Below are 21,352 nucleotides of genomic sequence, written 5' to 3' on the forward strand. Positions count from 1 at the left end.
TTAAACTCAAAATGATAGCCTTGGACCACACTTCTTCCCTTTAATGAGATTGAATTTTACATATAATTTAAGGTCACTCTACCCAGGAGCACTTTCACAATGAGGCCGGTATTAAACCTATTTCCTTGGTCGAAACCTGGTCAAGTGCACCCTGCTGTCTGTTTAGTGCCATAACATGCTGGTCTAAGAAATTAACCCAAAAGTATTGAACAAATATCTCATCTAAACTACTTTTCCCATCTGATTTTTCCAGTCTGTATGTAAGATAAAATCCCCCATGATAATTGCTGTACCCTTCTATAAGCTTTCATTGTTTCCCTCCTTGATATCCCATGTAGTAATTGTTATCTTTATGGAACCCTCACAAGTGACCACTTGCCTTTATGGTTCCTCATCTCTACCAAGAATGCTTCAATATTCTAGTTTCCTGAATTTAAATCCTGCCCCTCTGTTGTGTTAATATCTTTTCTTCCATCCTTTCCTAACTCTTGTCCTTCCTAAATATCACATGCCATTCAATATTCTGGTCCCAATCTAGATTATCCTGCAGCCATATCTCAGTAATGGCTTGTACAGCGTTCTTATTTATCTCAATTTTTTTTTCTACTAGTTTATTAGTTTTGTTTCAAATGCTGTATGTATTGTCCTTTTTAAAATTATTGTTACCTCCAGTCTTATCTGTTGATTTATTCTTAGATCTGTATTCTTTGTCTTTTTCTGTCATTGTCTTTTCCCCACTCCGATCACTTCAATTTTCCAAATTTAGGCTCTGGCCCCTACAATTTACTTTAAAATCCATTCTCCTTCACTAGGTTTGCAGGAATACCAGTTACAGTACAGTTTAGGTGTAGACCATCTCAGTGGTACAGATCCCACCTTTGCAACATTGGTGCCAGTGCCTTGTGAACTGGAACCCATTTATCTCTCTTCTCTTTCAGTCACGCATTCATCTCTTTAACATTGTTGACCCTATGCCAATTTGTAAACGGCTCAGGCAGTAATCCAGAGGTTATTAACTTTCAGATTATTCTTCTTAATTTGGTGCTTAGCTCTTCATACGAGCTATGCCATTGGTGCCACGTAGAGCACAATAATTGGATTCTCCCCCAACCACTGCAATTTCATCTCCAGCCCAGAGCAGATACCCTGAGCAGAGAATATAGCCATTGGGACTTGCACTCTTTGCTACAGAGAACAGTGTCAATCCCTCTGACAATGCTCTTCCCTACTATCACTACATTCCTTTTGGCTGCCCCCAGTTGAATGGTTTCCTATACTGCAATGCATGATCATTTCACTCACTTATTCCACAGCCCCTGCTCTTAATCAAATGAACTGAGAACTTCAAACCTATTGCAGAAGCTGACACTCTTGCCCCTGGGTACCCTTACTGTCTTAGCTGCTGTCCCTGACTATATCAGAACACCCCATCTTAAGAGGTGTAACTGCTCCTGAGACAAAGAATCCAGGTAACTGCTCCTCAGCTGTCTTCCTCACCCCCATAACACCCTCTCAAGGACTTTCACGGATTTTCAAGTTTATTTGTGGTTCCTATTGAATGAAAATCTCACTGATGTGGAATAATTTATAAGTGTCAAACAATTAGGCAAAATTTGATTCAAATGCGGAGTACATTCTCAAGCGGTTTATGGTTTTGAGTAACCATTACCATTCTAAATTTTCAAACTATCAAAATACATAGCAATGGATCTGCTCAAAATATAAATAAAAGTTTTTATTTTCATTCTACACGAGATGTATGATGAAGCTTCATTATTTGCAATTTATAATATAGGCATTTTTAAAAAATAAAACAGGACTGCATAATATTGTGGTTACTTTGGAAAATTGTGCTCTAATGGTCTAAAGGAAAAAGGAATTATTTTTTAATGCAAGACTCTTTCCACATTCATAGGACTTGGATTTAAATTCTGTTTTAACCAGCGACCTCTTCCAGTTTCTGTGTGAGCCTAGTCTATTCAACCTTTGAAATGTGAATAACTCTACATTTGAAACTTATTTTGCAGTGCATTCATTTTACCATATAATTTCTCTTCCAAGAGCTAATATTATAATATCCAAGTAGATGAGAGGTGTTACTATTCATTCCCTTCAATAATAAATCAGTCACTGAATACTATCACTTTATGACTAAATGGTTTCTCCATTTCTCTATTTATCATCATCATACAAATTTGGGTCAGCTGTTAGTGCCCACTCGGCCTCATATGTACAATTTGCTTTCATAAGGAATGTGAACATCTTATTCATATGGACAAGTTACTGCTTATGCTGGAATCTGTACTGAAAACAAACGCTGAAGGTCACAACGGGTCAGACTTTTAGGGATGTTGACTCACAATGATCATTAGCATCTTCCATGCGCACAGAGGTTTGTCCTGATGTATACTCGTATTTCTTGAATGGGCTCGATTTCAGTTTCTCTAAAGCAAATCAAAGACACATGTGAATCAATGATCGACATTATGTCATGTGAGGTGAACATGTAACAATGTTGTTATGACAGTTCACTTCAGTTAATCTCTGCAAACCTTGTTCATGTAAACAATGGGAGTACCTATTGTGACAAAGCTGCTCCTTTAACAAGATTATGCTGTCCTTGGCATTTTTTTCAGAGAGGGCGGCATGGTGGCGCAGTGATTAGCACTGCTGCCTCACAGTGCCAAGCTCCTGGGTTTGATTCTAGTCTCAGACGACTGTATGTGGAGTTTGCACATTCTCTCTGTATCTGCGTGGGTTTCCTCCGGGTGCTCCAGCAGGTTAGGTGAATCGGCCAATTTAAATTGCCCATAGTGTTCAGGGATATGTAGGTTCGGTGCATTAGTACAGGGTAAATGTAGAGTAAAAGGGTAGGGGAATGGATCTGGGTGAGTTAGTCTTTGGAAGATTGGTGTGGACTTGTTGGGACAAATGCCCTGTTTCCACACTGTAGGAATTCTGAGATTCTATGAGGTCATAAATGACACAAACTCCGAAAAGTCTAAGGTAGAAGGGTTTTGGGGCCAATTTGATAATAGCTAACAGGTACTGCCTCAGGCAGAAAGAAAAACACTTGTACAATGAAAGGGGAGTGGGTGGTTCTCCCAGCCCAGCTTTACTCTGGTTTGGTTTGGGTTTAGAAGTAATGTGGAAAAAGCTCCTGGACCCATTGAAGCAGGTCCAGGCTGGTACACTCTGTCTGACTTCCATCCTGTAAGAGCCTGTGTTTGATTTTTCCTTTTGTGCCAAGGGGTGTTCTTGGAGATTGCAAGTATTGGGAACAGCATTATTAAGTTGGTATAATCAGTTGGGTTTTTGGATAGGTTAAGTTATTCAGTAGTCTGTTGTCTTTTGACTGTGTTTCATTTGGTAATCTTGTAAATAAATTCTATTTTGTTTAGAACTAAGTGGTTTGATCAGTGGCATTTTTCTTGGAATATCCGCTTTACACCTGCTTAAAATAACTAGCAAAGTTAGGGTCTGGGCTATCTTCTTGAAATGTTTCGAGGGGTTGGGCCTGGTACCTAACACTAGTATTACCTCACAAAAATAGCTTATTTTAATAAAACAAAGAACTGTGGATGCTGGAAATTTGAAAAGCAGAAATTAAGAAACCTCGGTGGTGGGCAAGTTGTTGGAGGGAATCCTGAGGGACAGGATGTACATGTATTTGGAAAGGCAAGGACTGATTCGGGATAGTCAACATGGCTTTGTGCATGGGAAATCATGTCTCACAAACTTGATTGAGTTTTTTGATGAAGTAACAAAGAAGATTGATGAGGGCAGATATGGACTTCAGTAAGGCATTCGAAAAGGTTCCCCATGGGACACTGATTAGCAAGGTTATATCTCATGGAATACAGGGAGAACTAGCCATTTGGATACACAGCTGGCTCAAAGGTAGAAGACAGAGGGTGGTGGTGGAGGGTTGTTTTTCAGACTGGAGGCCTATGACCAGTGGAGTGCTACAAGGATCGGTGCTGGGTCCTCTACTTTTTGTCATTTACATAAATGATTTGGATGCGAGCATAAGAGGTACAGTTAGTAAGTTTGCAGATGACACCAAAATTGGAGGTATAGTGGACAGCGAAGAGGGTTACCTCAGATTACAACAGGATCTTGACCAAATGGGCCAATAGGCTGAGAAGTGGCAGATGGAGTTTAATTTAGATAAATGCGGGGTGCTGCATTTTGGGAAAGCAAATCTTAGCAGGACTTATACACTTAATGGTAAGGTCCTAGGGAGTGTTGCTGAACAAAGAGACCTTGGAGTTCAGGTTCATAGCTCCTTAAAAGTGGAGTCGCATGTAGATAGGATAGTGAAGAAGGTGTTTGGTATGCTTTCCTTTATTGGTCAGAGTATTGAGTACAGGAGTTGGGAGGTCATGTACAGGACATTGGTTAGGCCACTGTTGGAATATTGCGTGCAATTCTGATCTCCTTCCTATCGGAAAGATATTGCGAAACTTAAAAGGGTTCAGAAAAGATTTACAAGGATGTTGCCAGGGTTGGAGGATCTGAGCTACAGGGAGAGGCTGAACAGGCTGGGGCTGATTTCCCTGGAGCGTCGGAGGCTGAGGGGTGACCTTATAGAGGTTTACGAAATTATGAAGGGCATGGATAGGATAAATAGGCAAAGTCTTTTCCCTGGGGTTGGGGAGTCCAGAACTAGAGGGCATAGGTTTAGGGTGAGAGGGGAAAGATATAAAAGAGACCTAAGGGGCAACTTTTTCACGCAGAGGGTGGTACACGTGTGGAATGGGCTGCCAGAGGATGTGGTGGAGGCCAGTACAATTGCAACATTTAAGAGGCATTTGGATGGCTATATGAATAGGAAAGGTTTGGAGGGATATGGGCCGGGTGCTGGCAGGTGGGACTAGATTGGGTTGGGATATCTGTTCGGCATGGGCGGGTTGGACCGAAGGGTCTGTTTCCATGCTGTACATCTCTATGAGTCTAAGTCTGGCAACATCTGTGCAGAGGAAGCAAAGTTTATGTTTAGGTCTAGTGATGACTCATCAGAGTGAATGATAGCTAGAAAAAGGTGAGATATATGCTGAAGATGGGGAGGAGAGGAGTTAAGGATTTTGAAACGCAGACTGGGTTATAACTTCAAAGAATGCCTAAATTTCATCTGCAGAAATGACCCTGAGCTTCCAATTGCCTGTGTTATGAAGATGTTGGTATACTATACCTTTAAGAGAGTTAAAAGCAACATAACTACCTGACAGCACCAAGTGCTCTGAAAAAAGATATAATGTAATCGTGTGGTCCAACAGTTAGTGTAGCTGGTTGCCTGGAGACAAAAACAGATTTGAATTAGGCCAGTCAGTTTAAATTAAACCCCCAAAAAAACTTAAACTCCAATCCAGTTTGAATTCACTTTCTTGACAATCTTAAAACCCAAGACACAATCCGATGCTTTGGGGGTATAAGACCAGGAAAGTTGAGCAATTGGGAGGAAAACTGCCAAGTAAAAACATGTAAAGACTGCCTGAAAAATAGATCTCTTAAAGGTACCTTTATCAATCAGTAACCTGTGAAGCAGAATCCCCAAAGAGAAGAAAAGAAGACAGGAATACAGAGAAGAATCTAAAGTTTTGAGATAAGAAGCTTTGTTTTAAAAATCTGAATCGGGGGATTTTTATTGGGCCAGTATTGTAGAGGGGAAAGTAAAATATGGGTTAGAGGAAGGAGTTGTAACTAGTTGTTAGTTAATTATTCTCAGTTATTCTTTAATAAATAAAGTTGTTAAGTTTTACTTTAAATAGTTCTTGGCCTCTCGAATTTTCACAGATTACTGCACGGGATAAATCTTTTCTGTGTTGCTCATTTAAGTTAAGCAGGAGGGTTTACCTCATGTCATAACACCTGCCACTTTAACAAACAGTGTTTCCTGGTCGACATTTCTGTCTCAGGCCTGCTGCAGTGCTCCAATGAGGTTCAGCACAGGTTGGATGAACAGCATCTCATTTCCACTTGGGGACTGTGCAACCTTTAGGACTTATTATCGGTTTCAATAATTTGTCTGCCTAGTTGTCTTTTTGTCCACCTGGCTTGTCTTGCCCGATCTCTTAATCCTTTACTCACGCACAGGTACCACCACCACCATCAGCATATATGCCAGCTTTCCCTAGCTACAATCAGTTCTTAAGGAGGGTCACTGGACCTGAAATGTTAACCTGTTTTCTCTCCATAGAGGCTACCAAACCTGTTGAGTTTTTTCACCAATTTTTCATCTTGTAGCTTATTTTTGCCTTAAGTAAGTTGACATCTACTATCACCCATTTGTGCTGTCTTCACCTCAATAAAATTTCCATTTTCTTGCAACAAATCTGACTATCTTTCTGTTTTAAGTAAGGCCCCTCTTGTGAACTTTTGTCTCAACTATTCTTATTTCTTGTTACTGATTTAATGGAGACTAATTATAAGAAATGAGATCTCTTTTTCATAAAGTAACTTTTGATTTAAAATATTCATTTATTATATTCACCATTTGTACAGTACTTTAAAAATTTTGAAAATATACTTAAAAATAAACATTGTTAATGCTCTCTGTAAAAAAAAATGTTAAATAATCCTGAGACTTGAAACATAGAATGTTGCCATATAATTGAAGCAAAGTAGACATGCAGGAGGCTGGAAGAACATAAGCAAGTCAGGCAGCATCAGGAGGTAAAGAAGTCAACATTTCGGGTATAACCCTTCTTCAGGACTGGAGGTGGAGGTTAGGGGAGCTGCAAATAATGGGAGAGTGGGGGAGAGCTTTTGGGTGGGGAGAGGGGTAGAGTGGTGAGGTGAACACAGGTAGAGGGTATGAACTGACTACTTGATGGGAGGAATGAATCCGATTGGTGGCTGAAAGTAAGGGTCAGTAAGTGGAATGAAAGGGAGGAGGAGGGACTGAATAGGGAGTTAGGGGTTGGGAAGGGAGGTTATTTGAAATCAGAGAACTCAATGTCTAGGCTGTAGGCTGCCCCAGGTGGAAAAAGAGGTGTTGTTGCCTGATTTGTGGTCTGATTCACTGTGGCAATGGAGGAGGCCGAGGATGGTCATGTTGGAGAGAGAATGGGAAGGGGAATTGAAATGGGCGGTGACTGGGAGGCAAGTCAGCCCTTGTGAGCCTGGCTGAGATGTTCAGCGAAACATAATATAGTTTACGTTTGGTCTCACCTATGTAGAGAAGACCACATTGAGAGCACTGGATACAGTAAACTAGGTTGGAGGAGAGGTAGTGAACTGTTGTCTCACCTGGAAGTACTGTTTGGGACCCTGGATGGAGGTGAGGGGGTGGTGTGCTGGCAGATTTTGCATCTTTTACGGTTATAAGAGAAGGTACTGGAGGTTCAGGGGTTGGGGGGGGGGGGTGGAATTGGTGGATTGGTGGGGAGTGTGATGTGAACCAAGGAGTGGCGAAGAGAGCACTCCTTGCAGAAGGCAGAGAGGCGAGGGGAGGGAAAGATGTTCTTGGTGGTGGGATCTAGTTGGAATTGGCAGAAGTGTTTAAGGATGATCTGTTGGATGCGAAGACGAGTCAATAAAAAAAAGTATGCCTATTTACAGGTTAAATTTTGACGTTTTTTATAGACAATTATTAAATTAAAAATGGAATTATATGGTTTGCATTTGAAGATTAATGCTTCTATCTTGATGAACAAAGTAAATCATGTGACTTACTGTGATCGATGTCATGAGAGCTATCTAATACCAGTGAAGCAACAGGCTCAGTATCCAATATTTTATCCCACTAAAGTGATTTTAAGGTGACATCTGTCGTTTTGTTGTTGTTGATGGCAAAGATTTAATTTATTTGACTTAATAACCCACTTTGCCAATAGAGTATAATTGCCAATGACCATGCTATATCTATTGTATCTAAATCATAGTCAGCTAGATGACATTTATATGAGTTCCTGTAAACGTTGCCAAGATACTTAATACACCTATTTAATGGCATTAATCTTGCAGGTTTGAGATGATCATAACATAAATAAAGATAAAATAGCAAGCTAGATGTTTATCTTAACTCATCAGTAGAATAAACCTTAATTCTTGTTGCACAGCTTCTAAATATCTCTTAAACATTTATGTATTTTTTGTTTCCCCTGCACATGGTGAACGTTTATTTGGTGTATTTTTCTGTGTCAAGAATTATTTTTGTCCTTGTGCTGGTTGAAATTTTTTATTCCTTCTTCTCTTGGCATATTTCAAATTGAAGTTGTGCCATGGAATTGTTGGTTGATTATTCTTTTTGTTGGCACTTGCAACTGTATTTGAAATGTTTCTGTTTACATGTAAATCAAATAAAAGAACTGATTAGCTTTCTGTCTTAGTGCTATCTGTTTAGTTTCTCATAGCATGTCTGAGCACTTCAGGACCTTTTTCTTCCTCTGTTGAGAAATAATTTGCATGCATTTGATGTTTTTGTGGCATCTTAAAGTGCATCGCAACTAATACAGCCAATGTTCTAAAGTAGAAAAATGTATCTATAAATTTGCTGATAACATTGTTCCTCAAGCAACAACATGAAGGACCAGATAAACAGTTTTAGTGATGATGCCTAAAATATTGAATATTAAGAATGCAAGTTAGCTTGCTGAGCTGGAAGATTTGTTTTCAGACATTTCGTCACCACACTAGGTAATGTCATCAGTGAGAGTCTCCCGTGAAGTGCTGGTGATATGTCCTACCTCTGTTTATAGGTCTTGGTTTCTTAAGGTGGGTGATGTCATTTCCAGTTCTTTCTTTCAAGGGAAGGTACATAGGATCTAAGTCGATGTGTTTATTGATGGAGTTCTGGTTAGAATGCCATGCCTGTAAGAATTCTCATGTGTGTCTTTGTTTTGCCTGTCCTAGGTTGTGTGTGTTATCCCAGTCAAAGTGGTGTCCTTCTTTGTCTGTATGGAGAGAAACTCAAAAATCACTATGTAGAATATTTGCTTGAACTTTCCTTTTTGAATAGTTCATTGGATCTGTTCTGTCAACCTGAGAAGGCAGACTAGATTCTAGTTTAACGCATCTTCAGCAGTCAGACCTTTAGTACAGCACTGGTGTCAAAATAAGATCATGCTTTTGCATCTGTTTATTTTACTGGTAGAAAATTTCTTCAGTGCTTTTTTGAAATATTGCTGCATGACATCATTCTCCGTAACTGTTGTGTAACATTAATCACAGCTACTATGGATTTCTGATGTCATATCTGAAGAAATCAATAAGAAAACTGCATTATATAGCATAACCAAATATTAACTGATTTGTGAACATATTTTCACATAGATAAATTCTCTTTTACAAATTTCCTGACATCAGTATAAAGTATTTTGACAGTGGGGCGGCACGGTGGCTCAGTGATTAGCACTGCTGCCTCACAGCACCAGGGTCCCAGGTTCAATTCCAGCTTCGGGCGACTGTCAGTGTGGAGTTTGCACATTCTCCCTGTGTCTGCGTGGGTTTCCTCCAGGTGCTCTGGTTTCCTCCCACAGTCCAAAGATGTGCAGGTCAGATGAATTGGCCATGCTAAATTGCCCATAGCGTTAGGTGCGTTAGTCAGAGGTAAATGGGTCTGGGTGGGTTAATCTTCATAAGGTCGGTGTGAACTGGTTGGTCTGAAGGGCCTGTTTCCACGCTGTAGAGAATCTACTCTAATCTAATCTAATTGTGGGTGCTATTTGTAGAATATCTGTTTTCTGTTTAATAAGTGTCCTGATCAGAAGACCATTTCATATTGTATTCAACTGGTAAAAAATCTGATGTAGTGATCTTGTCAGTTTAAATACTGTTGATGGTGATGTGTAAGTCAAGTCACTGTACTGTTGTGGGGAAAATCACCAGCCTCAGAGTTAGAGTTGGGGTTCAACTACAGAGTTTATTGTACAAGGAAATACTGGACCTCCAAGGAGAGAGGGAGACATCAACAACACAGTGGTTAGCTGCAAGTCTTCTCTTAAACCCGGAGCACATGTCAAGACACTTTTATACATTTTGTAATGCAATAGGTCAGTGATGAGGTTATTGTCTTTGTAACATGATTTATTTATTGTAAACATTGCAGAATCATTAATAGTTTCAGTACAGTCATTGTCAGTTCCAGCACAGCCTTTGTTAATTTCATCGCGGTCATTGTCAGTTTAAGCACAGACATAATCAATTTCAATGTCTGCGCGGATGTCCATTGCTGTAGTACTGGCCGCTAATCGCTCTTCCTGAAAGGAATGATTACTGCAGGCCTGGCTATTATCATTTTGTATTGAGTCCGTATCAAACTGTTAGCATTTCTATCAAAGGTGTTGGCTGGGCCCAGACACTTCGGCAGGCAGTGTACGCTACTCATGTGTATTCTCTCCCCCACCCACCTCAAACTAATCAACTAGTGCATTGTGCTGGCATTCTGGTGGCCCCAGGCAGTGTCTGTATTTGCTCTGCTGTCTCTCTCCATATTGTAGTCCGGCAGCCATCTTATGTGTCAAGTGGCCAACTTGTGGCTCAGTGGCCATCTTGTGTGTCTGTGTGCCTAATGTCACCCAGCCCCGTGCCATCTTCCACTTCAGTTCCATGACTATATTTACAGCCTCAAAAATTATGTTGCTGCATATGCAATATGAAATGACTCAACTTTTCAACCATGACATGCTATATTTACATTAGTAGTCAGCAGCCTTTTTCATCCCATGGATGCCTGTTTTACTCTGTTATCTATAACAGGACACAAGGGATCAAGCAAATGACCTGAGTTGTTTGCAGAGATGAGCGAGAGTTCAAGTTATGCCCATGCAGAATTGACTCAGCGTAGTGAATGTTAAAAATGGAGACCATCCACACCCAAGGCAGCGATTTGTGTTCATATCCAGCATATATGTCAACCCATGTTTTTGCAAGGATTTTAAGATTTCAAAGGTCGACTAGCATGGTGACATCGATGCTGTACATAATTGCTGTATCTTAATTAAGAATATATGACCTTAGTCGTATGAACAAAAGTAGGCCATTTAACACGATCATGACTGATAATCCTCCATTTTCTGGTCTTTTTCCAACAACCTTTGAATATCTGCCTGATTAAGCATCAGTCCATCTCAGTCCCTTAAATATTCCTCAACCTCACAGCCCACTGCATTAAAGAATTCCACAGATTCACCACCTTTGAGAGAGTCTTAAATGTGCAACCCATTATTTTAAGATTATATCCTCTAATCCTATAGAAGAGGAAATTACTTTCTGTTTGTTACATTGTCACATTTTTTCACACTGTCAAACCCAACTAGGATTCAAAAATAGAGGCACAGAATTATAAATTGGATATTCATAAGGTTTGCCTTCAAAAGGATTGTAATACTTTGTACTCTTAACAATGAAGAATAATCATCCTGTTGATTTTGTTTAAGTCATTGAAAAACAAAATGAGCGCGAAAACTCAAGAGGTCTTTTTTTTAAAGATTAGGTGTAGCAAGGAGAGCAAGAATCATGTGGATTGCCTATCCACTCAGACTGCTTTGCTGGGGATTGTGTGCATTTAAGAATTGGAGATGAAAGACACACAATTTAGGCCATCAGAAACAGAAACAGCAGTAGGTTGTTCAGCCCCTTGAGCCTGCTCCACCATTCAATAGGATCATGGCTGATTTGGCAATCCTCACATCCACTTTCCAGTGTTTTCTACCTAACCCTTTCTTCTCCAACTGATCAAGAATCTATCTCTCTGCCTTAAATATTCACAAAGACTCTGCTCTACAGCTCTCTGTGGAAAGGATTTCAAAAGACTTTCAACTCTTTGTGAGAACAAATTCCTCCTTATCTCAGTCTCATATTGGAGTCCCTTTACTCAGAGACTATCCCTTCTGGTCCTAGACTGTTCCATGAAGGGAAACATCTTCTTAGCATATATTCTATCAATCCCTTCAAGAATCTGAGGTGTTTCAATGAGATCGCCTTTCATAAACTCCGGTGAGTAGAATCCCCATCCTGTTTAACCTTTGCTCATGAGACAATTTCTCCATACCTGGGATCATCCTAGTGAACCATTTTTCTGCTGCCTCCAATGAAATGATATCTTTCCTTAAATAAGGGGGCTAAAACACTAACTAGTCCAGATGTGGTCTCCTCAGCACCACGTACGGTTGCAGTAAGATTTCCCTATTCCTATACTATAAACCCCTTGAAATACAAGGCAACATTCTATTAGCCTTCTGATTACTGCTGCACCTGTTTGCTAGCTTTCTGTGTTTCATACACACGTACTCCAAATCCCTTTGTGTTTCTGCAACCTTTCTCCATTTAAATAGTATTGTTCTTTTTTTTCCTTCCAAAATGAACAGCTTAACATTTTCCCACATTATACTCCATTTGCCAATGTTTTGTCCACTTACTTAACTTTCAATATCTCTTGTTTGTATCCCTCTCACAACTTGCCTTTTCACATATTCTTGTGTCATTAATAAATTTGCCATAGTACATTCATTTCCTTCCTTTAAGTAATTAATATATATTGTAAACAATTGCACTGATCCTTGTGAAACTCCACTGTTTACTGGTCACCAACTTGGAAAAGAACCCCTTATCCCCATTCAATGTTTGCTGCCCATTAACCAATTCTCTATCCACACTAATATACCAAAACTGTAGGCTCTTAATAAATTCTACATCTATGGTAGCTCAGTACATTAAACTTGATATGGTACAGAGCTGTATAAGAAAGATCCTTGAGTTTTATGAACTAATGAGTCAATATGATGAAGACAAAATAGCCAACGGGGTAGGATATTGAAGGTTGGGAAAGCAGAGAGATTATCAGCCTGTTCCTGTTGTTATGATCCCACCAATAGGAATGTTGGACAAGGTGGATACTTGTTTAGATCTGGCTTGATATGCCTATTCACTTAGAGAATATAACACATGCAAGAACTAAGGGTAAGAAAATGAATGTAGGATTAAATTGAAACATTTAATGAATATTTACAAACTTGAACGGAACAAACACAAGCAATAAAGACCAAGTATGTTCACTGAAGACATAACAATTCTGGACAGCAGAAGCTCTATCTTAACCCAAACCATCAGATTTAGCATAACAAAATAAAACAAAGCATTGCGAATGCTGAAGAGTTGAAACAAAGACTAAAACTGCTGGAGAAACTCAGCAGTTCTGGCAACATTTGTGGAGATAAAAACAGAGTTAACTTTTCGAATCCAGACATGTCCCTGACCAGCACAGTATTGCTGTATGATATGATGACTGAGAACTCTGAAACTATATCAAGATTATTTTTACACTGTCACATTTGACCTATCACTCCCTGTCCAAACTGATCGCATTGTCATTGTAGCTAAAGGAGGTCAATTAGGCTAAATAGCTTGAGTGTGATATAGAATGACACCTATAATGTGTTCAGTCCCTGTGCTGCTGTTGTTCATGGAAATTTGTTTCCATGCACTACTCTGCACTTGCTGAATGGTACCCCTCAAGTTAGATACAAATCTACTGCCTCTGTCTCAAAGGCAGGTGTGCTTCTTCTGAATCTTTATGTGCCAGGGCTGATCATCTGTGAGTGTTGACATCCCCTGGGTTAACACTGATGACTCTTTGGTGGGCTCATCTTGAATACTGTGTGTGATCGTGTTGTGATGTCTTGCTATGTCCTGAGAGATTATGCAGGAAACTTAAAGCGATTAATCCAGGTTGCTGGCAGTTAATTTATACACATTTTAAGGTAATTAGGTATTCATGGATCACTGTAGTTTAACTGTTTTGTAAAGTGGACTGGTATTTAAAATATTGATTACTGCTTTGTTGGGATTAAGTAGAACTGGTAATATAAGGAAATTCAGAGTGAAACACATCTTCCTGGCATTCTTATTCAAAATAGCTTGAAGATGCCTTTAGCTCATATTTCTAATTTCAGTTTACTATGACAAATTGAGATCAGCAGAAAAAAAATGCAGGATTTTATAAACCCATGAAGTTTTAGAAGACCAAGGAATGGCCAAGGGCCAGTTTGAAATGAACCATGAAGATCATTTTAATGGAAGATAAAAGAATAGTGACAGTACTAAATGAGTAGTTTGCCTTACATATCATAAAAGGATGTGGTAGTGGCAATAAAAGGATACAAGGAGAGAAGGGGGAAATAAAAAGGGTAATTACAAGTTTTTAAAAAGGCAGCGAGATCTGAGTAGAAAAGATCTCTGGCAGTATATGTCCCAGACTGCAAAGAGATGTCAGAGGAAATGAAGTGGCTCTGCGCAAAGTTTTTCAGTTAATCTTGAAATGTGGATGTAATACCAGCGAACTAGAGGCTTACTCATAATGATCCGTCTATAAATTATTTCTACTGGGAAGGCCATGAATGAGCGAAATCTTGTATGTCCACAGGCAGTTTATGTTTCGAATGTCATGACTTACGCTGTGTTGGAAACTTCTCCTGATAAAACAGAATACTTTATGTGCATCCTGTTTACTTCAGTGCATGGTTCAGCATATATCTTAGTGGGAAGCTCTAAAAAAGACACATATGGAACTCAGTCTTAACTCTGTTTCCCTCTCCACAAATACAGCCAGATCGAAGTTTCACAGAAAACAGTATTTTCTGTTTTTGTTCATTTAGAAGGCTGATTACCGGTGCAGTATCTCTACAAAAGGGAAAAGTGAAGGCAAGTGTCTATCGACTAGTAAGTCTGACATTGGTAGTATGGGGTTTAGAGGCCATAATAAATGCTAAATTTCAGAGCACCTGGTGTGTGTTTCAAAGGGACAATGAGTTCTTTCAGAAAATAAAATTGAGTTAATTGGTAAAAAAAAGTGACATTTGAATGGTTCCAGAAAAGGGGCACACTAATATAGGTAAATCACTAAAGGAAATGTAGCAGAAAGGATAGACAGTTGGCCAGCGGACAAAAACAGAGTATCACATTTAATGCAAAAACAGAAATACTTGGTGAAACTCAGCAGGTCTGGCAGAATTTGTGGAGAGAAAGCAGTGTCAACATTTTAGGTCCATTGACCCTTCTTCAGAACTGATTGTAGCTAGAAAAGGGTTGGTACATATATATCCTGAAAATGGCAGTTCAAGCTGAAGGCCTAAAGAATAGGTGAAGATGAAGCCCAACAGCAGTTGGGCAGACAAAGGAATAGATAATGGTGAGTCGGGAGAAAGAAATACTGTTAATAGAGACCATTAGTGGGTGAAATTGAGTTGGTTGTGTGAAAGTAGCCCTTGAGACGACAAGACTTAATGTGTGGGGGTGCAGGAACAACATGAAAGAAGGTGCCCAAGCACTGAAATTATTGAACTCGATATTGAGTCCTGAAGGCTGCAGGGTACCCAAGTAGAAAATGAAATGCTATTCTTCCAGCTTGACTGGAGCACTGCAGCAAGCCTGAGATATATATATTGGTTAGGAAACATGGCGGTGTGTTGAACTGGCAGGCAAACAGAAGGTTGGAATCATTTTTTCAGGCAGAATATAGGTGTTCTTCAATGCGGTCACCCAGTCTGCATTTAGTCTCAGTGCAGAGGATAGCTCATTGTCAGCAGGAAATACAGTAAACCAAATTAAGCAAAGTCGAGAAGTGTGGTGCTGGAAAAGCACAGCAGGTCAGGCAGTACCCGAGGAGCAGGAGAAGATGTTTCAGACATGAGCCCTTTATCAGGAATGTTAGGGGATGGGGTGTCGGCAGGAGAGAAGGGAGCTGGGAGTGTACTAGGTAGATGCAGATTGTGGGGGGGGGGGTGATGGTGATAGGTTGGAAGGGAGGGTGGAGAGGATACAAAATCTCCGCAGTTACATTGACACCTTTTTCTTTGCTACATTGATGATTGTATCAGTGCCACCTCGTGCTCCCACAAGGAAGTTGAACAGTTCATTAACTGCACAAGCACCTTCCACCCTGACCTTAAGTTCACCTGGACCATCTCAGACACCTCCCTCCCCTTCCTGGACCTCTTCATCTCCTGCAACCAACTCAACATGGACATCTACTTCAAACCTACTGACTCCAACAGTTATCTGGACTGCAGGTCTTCTCCCCCCTCCCGGCGTAAAAAAACGCTATTCCTTACTCCCAATTCCTTCACCTCCAATGTATGAATGATAGAATGAATGAATCATCGAATCTCTACAGTGTGGAAACAGGCCCTTTGGCCCAACATGTCCACACCAACTCTCCAAAAAGTATCCCACCCAAACCCATTCCCCTAACCTATTACTCTACCTTTACCACTGACTAATGCACCTAACCTACACATCCCTGAACACTATGGGCAGTTTAGCGCAGCCAATTCACCTGACCTCACTTCTTTGAATTGCAGGAGGAAACCTGAGTTTCTGCTCCCAAGAGGAGCAATTCCTCTCCAGGTTATGCCAGATGGCCTCCTATTTCAAGGACACAATTTCCCCTCCCAAATGGTCAACAATGCCCTCCAGCACATCTCTTCCAATTCCTGCACTTCCGCCCTCAAACCCAACCCCTCCAGCCGCAATAAGGATTGAAACCTCACCCCAGTTCTCACCTTCCACACCACTAATCTCCGGGTACAGCACATTATTGCCTGCCATTCCCACCACCTACAGTCAGACCCCATCACCAGAGATATATTTCCCTCCCCATCCCTATCAGCATTCTGCAGAGACCAATCCCTTCATCACTCCCTCGTTAGGTCCATGCCCCCCTGAAAACCACCTTCCACTCCCATTACCTTCCCTTGCCACTGCAAGAGGTGTAAGGCCTGCACCCACACCTCTCCCCTTACCTATGTCTAAGGCCCCAAAGGATCCTTCCACATCTGGCAGAAATTTTCATGCACATCCAAACATCTCATCTAGGTGTTGGTGCAGATTTATATTTTCATGATGAAAATTTTTGGAGTGAATATGGAATATTTATTTTCTTTGATTTGTGATAAGTGATTGTTACTTCAAAATTATCTCAGTGAGGAGAGCCTTTTAAGTGCAATAGGTTGCTTGACCATGGCACTGCTTTTCCACAGAGTATGGGAGAGTTTATAATAAAAACATGAATGCTTGAAACAGATTATCATATAGGGCTATGTGAATGAGGTGAGGAGCAGTGGCATTTGTTGCAGGTAGGAATGCAAAGTACTGGAGCCTGTAAATTAAGATCTATGTGAACCTATTCATTGTTTGCTTAAGAATAGGCTGTCAAAAACCATTCCTATACTTCATAGAAATTTTTATTTCTGAAGTTGTAAAACAAAGTGCATGCTAACTTACTGTAAAGCTATGGGAGAATAGTTTAACGTTATAAAACCAGTAAATATTGCATTTATTTTGAGCAAGAATAGATGAAATGCTGAGATGGGGGCATCTGTTTGTATAGTGCTGCTTCAATTCGTGGTTAATATCAATGAAGAACACCAAAATGCAGTTTCCATCTGCTCCCAGGTAATCAATGCAGTCTGAGTAAGTGACATCAAGCAGACAAATTTGTTCCCTGAGGTGCTGTAAACTGGTATTTATCATTGACTATGAATTTCTATTTCCCAGTACATGAGCAATGTGGATTCATGGTGTAAGGCTTGTGGAGAGGTTGAGCTTCCTTCAGAACTACAGGATCTGGAAGATTCCATTCACCATCACCAAGGTTTATATGAACAAATAACATTGGCGTACTCTGAGGTAAGTGTTTCACTGCTGTGCAAATGGTGAGATATTGGACAAAGAGGTCCAAGAATTGCTAAGTTTAATACAGGTTTCTACAGCAATATTCATGATTAGCATATGCACTGAAATTTCTAGAACTACTTACATGAGAATGTAGTAAGATGAGTATAAATATGCATAAATAATCAGATCAAAAGGTAAACTTGGAACTTCTGACGTTTTCTTCCATTAAATTTCTCTGTTTTTAAAAGTTGAAGTATAAATGAACATTTATGTGCGTTAGGAATAGAGTCATAGACCTGTACAGCATGGAAACAGGCCATTTGGTCCAACTTGTCCATGCGGACAAGATATCCAAACTTCTGCAGTCATTCAGCACCCAACACCTACCAGCCTTGCCCTTCACCTAAACAGGAACATACTGTCTCTGGTTATCTCATTTTTGAAGGCTTCCCCCTTCCCATCAGTCTCTTTACCTGCAAATGCTACCCCCTCCCCCAACCAAATCAACTTTTGAAAATTCTTGCCTAATACTGTCCAAAATTGGCTTTCCTCCAAATTAGAACTTTAACTTTTAGATGGGGTCCATCCAATTCCTATTTTGAAACTAATCGAATTATGATCACTGGTCCCAAAGTGTTCTCCCACTGACACCTCAGTAATCTGCCCTGCCTTATTTCCCAAGAGTTTTGCTCCTTCTCTCACGGGTACATCCAGATACTCAATCAGAAAATGTTTTTGTACACGCTAAACAAATTCCTCTCCATCCAAGCCCTTAGACTGGTACTGTCATAATGTTGTGTTTGGAAAGTTAAAATCCTCAATAATTGCTACCCTATTATTCTTCCAGCTAACTGAGATCTCCGTACAAAGTTGCTTCTAATTTCCTGCTAATTATCAGGGGGTCCATATAATCCCAATAAGGTGATCATCCATTTCTTATTTCTTAGTTCCACCCAAATAACATCTCTGGATGTACTCCCAGGAATATCCTCCCTGTATAGCCATAATGTTGTCTCTAGTTAAAACCACCCCCTTTTCTATCCTTCTGATTGCATCTATACTCTGGAACATAAAGCTGCCAGTCCTATCCATCCCTGTGCCACGTTTGTGTAATAGCTATGATATTCTAGTCCCATGTTCCAACCATGCCCTGAGTTAATCTGCCTTACCTGTCAGGCCTCTGGCATTGAAATAAATGCAATTTAATTTATCAGTCCTACCTCGTTTTCTGCTTTGCTCCTGCCTGCCCTGACTGTTTCACTCTCTCCCTTTCCCAACTGCACCAGTCTCAGACTGGTCTCTTCTCACTATCTCCCTACGTCCACAGAAAGTAATCCAGATATTGTGATCCTCGAGGACCTATTTTGTACCGTTTTGCCTAATTGCCCATACTCTTTCCTCAGCATGTGGTCCTTTTTTTGTCCTGTGTCATTATTTCTAACATGTACAATGACCACCTGCTGGTCCCTCGCCCCTTTGAGAATATTCTGCACCCTCTTCAAGATATCCTTGATCCTGGCAACAGGGAGGCAACACACAATTCAGATATCTTGTTGTCAGCTGCAGAAAAGTGCCTCTGACTTGAGAGGCCCCCATCAATATTGATCACTTGGAACCTGACGCACCCCTTGATACAATAGAACCTGTCTCAGTATCAGAAACCTGGCTGTCAGTCGCCTGCTACATTTTCCAAAACTTGTTTGAAATGGGGATAGAGACAAGAGGCTCCTGCATTACCTGCCTACCTCTCCTACCTTTCCAGGAGGTAACCCATCTACCTGACTCTGTCTGCAGTTTTTCTACCATATTGAAACTGTCATCCATCACACCTTTTTGTTCCTGTAAATTCCTCATTGCCTCAAACTGCCATTCCAAAATATCCGTGCAACCCAGTCGGATTCATAACCAAACACACTTCCGGCAGACATAATAATCAGTAACATTGAAATTTCCCCTCACCTCCCATATCCGATAGGAAGAGCATGTCATTTTACTAAATGCTATCTTGCACAATATCTTGTAACAATATACTGACTCAGAAAATAGTCCAATCTTACTGCTCTAAAAACATTGCTCCAGGATAATATATATAGAAAATATAATTTCTATTTTATATTTATAGAAAAATAAAATATCTATGTTTTATATTTTACGCTTTAATGAAGAGACAGATAAAACACACAATCTTAAAAACCCTACTCTCCTCACTATTGTAGATTTACAAACAAAAATGTAACATTACACTTTAAAAAAAATAGGCCACTTAGTTGCTCCCCTCTGTGAGCTCCTTCTCAAAGGTCAGCTGTGAATGTCACTATTTCTTTATTTTTCTTGGAACCACCTCCAGTGTCCAGAAATATTTGAAACTAAACAGCAGAGACAGTCAGAAGTGAAGCTGAGTCACACAGCTGTGCAAGTTTACTTCTTCGTTTTTACATCTCCCACATGGTATCTCCTTTGTTTCAGTTCTTCCTTTTTTTAAAGTGCTGTTGTTTTCAGCACTTTTCTTCGAGGTTCCAAAACAGTGCACCAGCTTATAAAACAGTAATTACTGCTCCAAAAATTTTAGGAAATCAGCTCCATCACTGAAAATACTTCAAAAAGGGAGCAGCACTCAGTTACAATTTTTACCCGTGCTCCATCTTGGATTACCCAGAATCCTGTAGCACATAATTTTTAAGGAAATATAATGATAAAATCTTTGTTTAATGTAAGTCATTCTGATACCATAAAAATGCATTAGCTGATGCAGAAAATATAACATTGGTCTCTGTGAGTAATTAAAAACTTACCATTAAACACAAGAAATACGTTTCTAGCTGTATCTTAAACATTAAATGTATGTAGAGAGGCCACTCAGACCTGAATTTCATCTGGATTTTGCATGAGTAATTAGTCTTTTTTTGCTAGCTTGCTATGAAAGAGAACCGAGCTGGAGCATAAAAACTGTATTGCGTCACATATATATAGATTTATTCAATTTTCTGGTTAAAGATCAGCTTTATGTCATACTTAGGTCATTAGTTTTTTCACAATTTTTGAGGAAATATAAAATATTCCCCTCTGAGTTGTGTGATGGTTTTAAATAAAGAGTTCTTTCTGAGACTTTCAGAGAAGTACTTTGTTCAGATTGTTTTGAATTTTTGTTTATTCCAATTATGATCTGTCATAATCTTTCCTTATACACTGTAAAAAGAAGTAACATTTGATAGTGAATTTATTCTGTAGATTTCCGTAATGTTGAATTGTGCAAAAGCAAATACAATTTGTGCATCAATTTTTTGTATAGCTGCTTATAAAGTTATATAGAATTTTTAAGAATTATCAGAAAATGAATCAAATGTACAGTTTCAAAAACATTGAATACCGTGCTTATAATCATGTTTGTAACTTTATTACTATCTTGATGAGATTCAATTTTGTGAGTTTAAACAGTCATGAGCAGCCACTTTTTAAAAAAATAAGTAAAAATTATTAGTTGATTCAATTGTGAGGATAGCAAAGCAACGCTAAGTCCTGTTTGCAGCTTGTGTATATGTCCACTTTTCAGCAGCAACTAGTGGGAAGTAGTCAAAAGCAACAAATTTGGCTGATTACCTTTTCTAACTTCTTTAATACAGGGAAGCAAGGCAATTGGAGAACACAGCTTTGTTCTCTTTACAAACCAGAAGTTTAGTTTGGAGCATTAGGACCTATTATTTTATTAGACGTTTTATTGGATTGTTTACCAGGTAGC

The 21,352-nt window shown here is 39.6% G+C and overlaps 1 protein-coding gene across 5 annotated transcripts in view; it reads left to right on the forward strand.

Annotated features, from left to right (window-relative positions):
• LOC140480385 (triple functional domain protein) overlaps window positions 1-21,352 on the forward strand; it is a 588,738-nt gene that overhangs the window by 236,068 nt on the left and 331,318 nt on the right. For all 5 annotated transcript variants that reach the window (XM_072575178.1, XM_072575177.1, XM_072575174.1 and 2 more), the window contains exon 8: window positions 17,497-17,628. In XM_072575178.1, coding sequence (XP_072431279.1) covers window positions 17,497-17,628 — 132 coding nt within the window. The remainder of the gene's footprint in view (window positions 1-17,496; window positions 17,629-21,352) is intronic.

The sequence above is a fragment of the Chiloscyllium punctatum genome, chromosome 8 (assembly GCF_047496795.1).
Source record: "Chiloscyllium punctatum isolate Juve2018m chromosome 8, sChiPun1.3, whole genome shotgun sequence".
Lineage (NCBI taxonomy): Eukaryota > Metazoa > Chordata > Chondrichthyes > Orectolobiformes > Hemiscylliidae > Chiloscyllium > Chiloscyllium punctatum.